Here is a 7,638-nt window from a genome sequence, read left to right as displayed (position 1 = left end):
GCAGGAAGGAAGCAGGAAGCCCTTGTGAGCACTAACTTTTCAAAGCAGCTTGCAAAGAAAGCCAAGGCCCTCCTCCCCTAGGCTACATCTCTGCGTGCTGCTCTTTACCTCCTCACCCCAACAGGGCACCTCATCACAATTAACATTTGCAGCTCATTCAGCCAGAAATATTTGCTCAGTGCAAACAGCTGAGGCATTCGGCTCCAGCCCCTTTGCTGTGCGAGGCATATGAAAAGGCGGGGGGAAGAGGAGCCCTACACTTGCTGAACGAGAGAGACCCAATTGCACTCAACAGGTTCAGTTCACGCTGTGACCCTGCCCGGCTTCCTGCTATTCAGATGTGTTACTTCCCCTTTGTGGTAATGGCCTGTGGCAGCCGGCCAGAAAACACTATTAATTTCAGAAGCGGCCTGACAACAAACCCACATCGAAAACGAGAGGAAGTGGCGGGGAGGCCATCTGTTGACTTCAGCAGAACAGTAGGGACACAGCTATGTAGGTTCTACAAGGAAAGCAGATTAATAATCCACAAAGAGGAAACTGGCTAAAATTATCCACAGATCATATTTTAAAAAAAAAAAAAAAGGGAGTCACTTGAGCTGCAGCTGGACAGGAAATTGCTAGAGCTGCTTGCAAATCTCCACTTTGAACAGAGCAGCACAGGGAATGCCAAGAGCGGAAACGGTTCAAAACTGGATTAGCACAAGCCAAGTTTAACTGCAACCCACTTCTACTTTCACAGTTTATGCACTCAATCTAGGCCACTACTGCATGAGACACTGACTCACTTTTTTCCCATGTTTCATTTGCTTTTCATTTCACACACTTGCAGTTTCTAAAATTACTTGAAATTTGCTCCGGCTGCCAGTTCTGCAGAACCCCAGACAACAGCCCCAGCTGCAGCATCAGCCCATCGCCGCGGTGCTGCACGCGGATTTTTGGCACCATCCTGCCTTGGGCCACTTCTCATCAGGAAGGATGTTAATGGAAATAAATGGCAGCAGGAAGCGTTGCAATCACTATAATCCCCCTTTTTCCTTCTGCAGAGGCAGGACTACTTGGAGGGTCCAAAGAGGAAATGAGGTGACTAAGGGTATATAGAGACTTTTCCTCCTTGCCTTCACCTGCTAAATTGAAATGTGGCTGAACAACAACAGAAAAAAAAATAGAAAAAAAAAAATCATTTACAGGCTGCAGACTGTTGATGAATCTGTGGAATGAGCTCCTGCCAAACAGAAAAGGAGAGCACAAACCCAGCTCCTGGCACCTGTAATAGAGCGGTCAAAACTTGTACTCAAACCCAGAAAACAGCAGCTCCCCACTCTTACAAAGAAAAATCCATATGGCCCAGGGCCAGGTATATCCCTGAGGCAGCAAAGGGATGACACAATACTTACAAAATACTTTGCAATTAACCTAAAGGCCTTCAAAAGCATTCTCTTCACCAAAGCAAGACAAAAATCCAGCACATGCACTGTTTATTCATTTAGGCACCAGTGGACCAAAGGGGAAATCAAGGCTTTATTGTCTTAGGGGTTGTACAAAAGCTATTGAAAGCAATCATTACCTCTAAACATAACCACATGTGTATGTGCAATTAACCACACCCACACAGAGGGGAAAGGGGGAAGAAACCAGCCAGGTTCTCAATAGCCAAAAATAGTTATTTATTAATAATTTAAGGTTTTACATTCTTATAGTAAACTCCATCTTAAAACTTTTACACCGTGAATTAGACTCTCCCTTATTGGCAACCGTGTGCAGGTTCACTGTGCGTACACACAGGTACAAATGCTCGCACATACTTCCAGTTTTATATGAAAAAAAAAGAAAGACGCAAAATATTGCATTTGAGGTGAAGCTCCCTGAAGAATTTGTACAGAGGTAATGCACTGTTTAGCACATCTGAAGTTTTAAAAAGTGATCAAAAATCTTTTGCATTCAAAGACAAATCTCCTCCCAGATGATCTATTTACAAAAGGTAAGGCAAAAAATTAATTTAATTTAAAAAATATATATATATATATCATGTGGAAACCACATCAAGAGCGTGAGGAAAAAAAAGTCACCACAAGAAAAATATATGAAAGAAGAGACTGTACTTGCTCACAAAACATGACTTACAAACTTCTCACCATTGCCATTTCTCCCTCATGGAAAACTTGCTTCAGCTGAACAATAAAATTATGCATGCTGCAAATATATTCTTTGCAATTAAAAAAAAAAGAATTTATGAAGAGAACAAAAACATGGATCTCCCTTGGATTGATTTCTTGAATACATGTGAATTCAAAAAAATAAAAACTCAAATCAATTTAAGATTAAATATTTACATAGATCAAGTAGGATACTACCAAGCTTCTGGCAAACAAGTACTCCAAATACAACTAAGCTGAAATCTCTTTCTTTGGCTCCTCTAAATTAAAACAAACAAACAAAAATAACCAGTCTTCACTGAAGACAAAAATGTGTGTCACAGATCCGAAAGCAGAGAGGGAAGCAGGACAGTTGCAGTCTCCTGAGAACACATGCTCAGCCTGTCCAGCCTTACCCTACCCCCCTGCAAGTCCTCAGATCCAAGACACTGCACAAGCAGGGACGAGCGCACTGCCCACCTGCCACCAGGTCACTGTGGTGCTTCCCCGAGAGCTCACCACATTCCCTCCCTTCGTCATAGCCGATTCCATACTGTGTAACCTTTCCTAGCTTGCACTGGCAGCTGCTTTTTGATAGCAGAGGCCAGAAAAGGAGAAAGCTGCGTTTTCTTTATCACTGCCAAAGAGAAACCGTTGAGGAGTGATCCCATGAAATGGACAGGAGAAGGGAGGTGGTGGGAGCTCACGTGGACTGCAGGGAATCCACCTGGAAGACGTTCTGGTTGGAAGGGGTGGTGAAGTACAGCTGCTGGTTTGGCACTCGATTGTCACAGGGGCTGCTCAGCCCCAGAGTCCGCTCAAAGTCCAGCAGCTGACCCATGAAGTTGAAATTGGGTGAAATGTTGGACTTCTTCATTTTGACAATATCATAGGCATCATTCATAGACAAGTTGAGCTTCTGCATGAGGTAGGCCACTGTCACCGTGACCGAGCGGCTGATCCCTGCTAAGCAATGCACCAGGACACCGCAGTTCTTCCCCCGTGCTTCATCTGTACAGAGACAAAGAGGCAGAGAAGGACACATAAGACAGGGGGTTGGTAACTGATCTCTCAACACAAGTGAGATCAGTATCAAGCAGGAAGAAAGGACGATTCTGATCCCAGTGGCCAGCAGCGCAATGCAAGAGTTAACCTCACTGGTTTAAAACCAGAACAAGAGGAGAATCAACCCCCCTACGTATAGGTACCCAAGTCCAAGAGCTGAGAACACCAAGAATGAGACAAAGGGAGCAGGGTATGTTGCATGACACTGTTTTAAAAGTCAGTTTTAAAAGACAGGCTTTTGCCTGGAGATTTGCCTCGAATTCTTACAGTCCCCTTGCCCCAGCATGGAAATCCTGCAATATGTCACTGAATGCCTTTTATACAGACCAGCAGACTGCAAAGGTCTATTAAATTATTCTCCAACTGTTGTGCAGCTAACAATGGAGGTATTCAGGCATTTTAAAAGAATGAGGGAAGTCACAGGGGACAGCCCATTAGGAGGAACAGGATGTCAACATTGGTTGAAAATGGGTTCCTTTGTAATAGGAAATGCATTACAATGCCTGGAGATTAGTTTCTTTGTGGCTTCCAGCCCACATTTCTTCCTGCTGGGCTCAGATTACCTACATACTCCACTACTACCGGTATCATTCAACCGGATTACAGCACAGCTTCCCAATAGATAATGCAATGCCCACCCCGCCGCACCCCGATGGGGTGTTTTTAGTCCTCCCTGAAACGAAGGAGAGTTCAGATTTTAACCAGAACTTCTTGAGCCCAAGGGAACGTGTTTCCAAAGCTCACAGATAACGTCTAAGGGCCGGTTAAGCGAGGCACCGAGCCCGAGAGGTATATCATTATTACCATAAGATTTAATTAAAGCTCTGACTATACATTTGCCAAGGATACCCGTTATGAATGACTTGTATTTAAAACTTGAAGTTAGCTTCTCAGGTATTTTTTATTATACTATTATTTAGTAACCTCAAGCGAGGAAAAAAAAAAATGAACAGCATGCAACAAAAGTAAGGATGAATAAGCCATCAACCCCTGGCTCATCTACCTGCCCCCTCCCGCCAGGAAGAGATTTAAAAAGATCCCCCATCCTGCACATTGCTCAGTCCCCAGCTCCAACACAAACTGCTCGGGGTGGAATCCCGGAATCCCAGAGCCTGCCAAACCAAACCAGCAATGCGTTTGCAACTTGCAAACGTCGCGCTTACAATTCACCAGGGCTCCCCAATAACCCCCAAAGAGCCCCCATCCGCCCTTCAACTTAAGATGGCTTTAAAACTAGAGAGCGAGCATTCCCCGGAGACTGACAGAATCGCTGCGACCGCTTCTCGCCCGAAATTTCCTTAATTCTGCCGCTTGACATATAGGTGGTTATCAAATAAACGGGTCTCACCTATAAAGGAGATGGCCTCAGGAAAGAACTGAGACAGATTTTGGCTCCAGTGGTCAGAGATCGGGATCTGTTTGTACTTGAATTCGCCGGCATTTTCAAAGAGATTAGGCAGGTTGGGGGTAACATTCAAGATGTATTTAATGCCAAACTCTTCTAAAACGTCCAGATTAGTGGAGTCCTTGGCACAGCCTAAGTAGAGGTAGGGTAAAATCTCCACCGGGAAGGAAGGCTGGTTGTTGGAGAGAGGGCTGCCATCGGAGTCCGTGGCACTATTGGGGTCTCTGTCAATGTCAGATTCAATGTCTGATGAGGAATCGGAGCTGATTCGAAGGCCTCCCAAGCCCAGAACTGGCAAAGGAGGAGAGCTGCTGCTACACGAACTGTCTAGGTTAGTTTCGCAGTGCAGGGCGAACTCGGCCTGGAACTTGCTGAAACCACCTGGGGAGAAAAACGAAGCGGGGGGGGAAAAATGTAGCCTGATATAAGATGGCAAGCCGACTTCCCTGGTACCGTCCTGTCTGCAAAGGGTCAGCTGCTTCCCACCCTCTGGAGCCCCGGAAAAAAAAAAAAAAAAAAAAGTCCCAATCTCAGGCAGCCGGACTAACCTAAAAGAAGGCTTAAGAAAATCGCCCGCTGCGGCGGAGTGCTCAGCACATTGAAGATTAAAGCCCTGTGCCGCTTCGCCCTGCGGGGACCTCTGGAGACATGTCTCGGCGGCAAGTCCTTCTATCCTCCCCGGCTCATACCGGGATTCCCGTTAGCCCTGTCCTTCCCACGCCGCTATAGCGACTCCAGCCCTCGAGGTCTCTTTAAACAAAGCGAGGACAGGGATGCTGGGGAGGGAGAGGGCAAGGGGCTTTTCAGGTTGGCGTCTTCCAGAAGCCTCAGTGTGCAATGCCTGGGGGACGCTGCGGACAACCTCCCTCCCTTCCCCGGGCAGAGAACCGCACCGCCGAGTCGCGGTGCTCGCCTCCCCAACACCCACAGCCCCGGACCCCCCGGCAGGCAGGCAACGATCTGTCCCCTAACCCTGGGCGGCCCTTCTCACCTTCCAGATAAAATGCCTTGCAACCTTCGTCTTTAAGGCGTTTGAGGAGCAGCCCCAGCACAGACTCGCCGCCCGTGTTCTCGTTCCAGTCGCGGCTGTGCTCGTCGTACAGCACCACCGTGTCGGTGCCGCACCGGCGGGCGAAGCGCTCCCGGTCCTCCTCGCTGCTGGAGACGAGGGAGCGCAGGGGCAGGTTGCCCTTCTGCAGCCGCCGCAGCATGATGCCAGGGATGGCCACGTTGATGGCCGACTCGATGTGGGACGACTCGTACAACTCCTGCGGCCGACAGTCCATCAGCAGCAGCCGGTCGTTGCCCATCTCCAGCTGCTCGTTCAGCCACGCTACGGATTTACTAATCGCCATTTCCGACGCGAAAGGGACGGGTCTGAACGTATCTAGCATGAGGAAGGACGGGGGAAGCGGAGCGTGCTCTGGAAGCGCCCCTCTCTCTCACAGAGGCATGAGGCTGGCTTGGCGGGCGGGCTGCACCCCTCCAACTCCGCACAACTTATCTCCCTCCGCCCCAGGAAAATGAATCACGCAGCCCCCCCGCGCCGCCTCCCCCGCGCCGGGCGGCGGTGGAGTCACGGGGAGGCAGAAGCAGCCCCGGCGTGTGTGTGTAAGTGTGTGCGCGTGTAAGTGTATGTATGTATGTGTGTGTGTGTGTGTAAGAGTGTGTCTGTGTAAGTGTGTGTCCCTGCGTGCGCGCAGCCAGCCTGCCCGGTCTCTTCTTTTTTTTTTTTTTGTCAATGAATCCCTGAATGAACCTGCCTAATCGCTGCTGCAGCCCGAGCCCTTGGGCTTTTCCTCCGCCCGGAGTGAATGAAATCCAATTAACGTGCCGCCGCGCAGGGCTCCCCCACTCAGCGCAGAAACGCGCCGGGGGTGCCGGTGTTGGTGCCGCCGCTGCCGCTGCCCCTTCCCCGCCCGCAGCAGCAGCCGCCCCTCTGCCGCGGCCCCGCGCAGCCCGGCGACTCCTCAATGGGCACAACCGCGGGACGCCTCAATGGATACATTCTCCAGAACAGCCAATGGGGGCGCGCGGAAGGGGCTTGTTGCCGCGGCGACGGGCCGGCTGGAACAGGTTGTGTTGATGAATCGTTAATGAGTTTGTCATTCACAAAAAAACGGAAAGGAATTTCCGCTCCGGATAAGCCGAGTGCAAACAAGCGGCAGCCGCGGCGCGGCGGGCGGGGGTGGCGGGGGCAGGTGAGGGGGCGCGGCCCGGCCCGGCCCTCCCCTCCCCGCCGCGGGCACCAGCCGCGGGCGGAACAAAAGGCATCTTTTCTCTCTCTGTTTTCTCTCTCTAAATCTGATAGTAGTGGGGGGGCGGCTGCGTCCCCCTTAATTCCTCAGCACTGACCCCGGCCCGGTTTTTCATTAGGGAGTTCCGGGAGTCTCATTTTTAGGGAGGCGGGTAGCCCCTGTCCTCAGTTGATCTCTACACGGGTGAAGGGTAAACCCCGAGCTAACCTCTTCCTACGCGGCCCGGCTTTATTCGCTGCACGAAACGCAGCTGAGTAGCCGGTACCGCCGCAGGAGCAGCCTGCGGGCGCTGCTAGAGCCTGCCCGGGCCACCCTAAAAACGCGACCGGGGAAGGCGGCGCGGCCGGCCCCTCCAGGTAGCCGCTAACTGAACCGCGCTCACCCGGCTGCGACGCGGGGCCGCCGCTAGCGCTGAGCCCCCGCCAGCGCGGAGCCCCCAGACGCCCCCGGTGGCACGGGGAGCGCCCTGCCCGCCGCCAGAACGGCGGGGTCCGGCCCGGGGGGCCCGTCGCACCTGGCAGCCCCCGCGCAGGCGGCCCCCGGCCGCCGTACCGGCTCCTCCCGCGGGCGTCTTGCGGGTGGGGCCCCGGCGTCCAGCGCTTCCCCCTAGCCCCAGCCGGGCGGAAGGGCACTGCGGTCTCCGTCGCACCGGCAGGCGGTCGTGAGGGCTGCGAGGCTCGGCGGAGCGGCGCCGGGGTAGCTGGGGGCGGGAGCGACCGGGCGGAGCGGCGCCTGGGGGCCGGTGGAGTGGGGCTGGCGATGTCGGAGGCTGAGC

General features: G+C 52.0%; 1 protein-coding gene across 2 annotated transcripts; it reads right to left on the bottom strand.

The window, feature by feature from the left end:
* Nucleotides 1-2,838: 2,838 nt before the first annotated feature.
* DUSP6 (dual specificity phosphatase 6) lies at nt 2,839-5,999 on the bottom strand (the record flags this gene model as incomplete). Of its 2 annotated transcripts, XM_080363919.1 has the most annotated exons (3): nt 2,839-3,146; nt 4,549-4,986; nt 5,597-5,999. In XM_080363919.1, 3 exons carry the CDS (start codon nt 5,997-5,999, stop codon nt 2,839-2,841), a joined length of 1,149 nt encoding a protein of 382 aa, XP_080220045.1. The 2 variants fall into 2 exon arrangements, with proteins under 2 accessions (XP_080220045.1, XP_080220046.1); XM_080363920.1 differs by lacking the exon at nt 4,549-4,986.
* Nucleotides 6,000-7,638: the final 1,639 nt, after the last annotated feature.

This window comes from Nesoenas mayeri (assembly GCF_963082525.1).
Source record: "Nesoenas mayeri genome assembly, chromosome: 1".
NCBI lineage: Eukaryota > Metazoa > Chordata > Aves > Columbiformes > Columbidae > Nesoenas > Nesoenas mayeri.
Note: the sequence above shows the minus strand (reverse complement) of the source record. Positions and strands in the feature narration are given on the sequence as shown.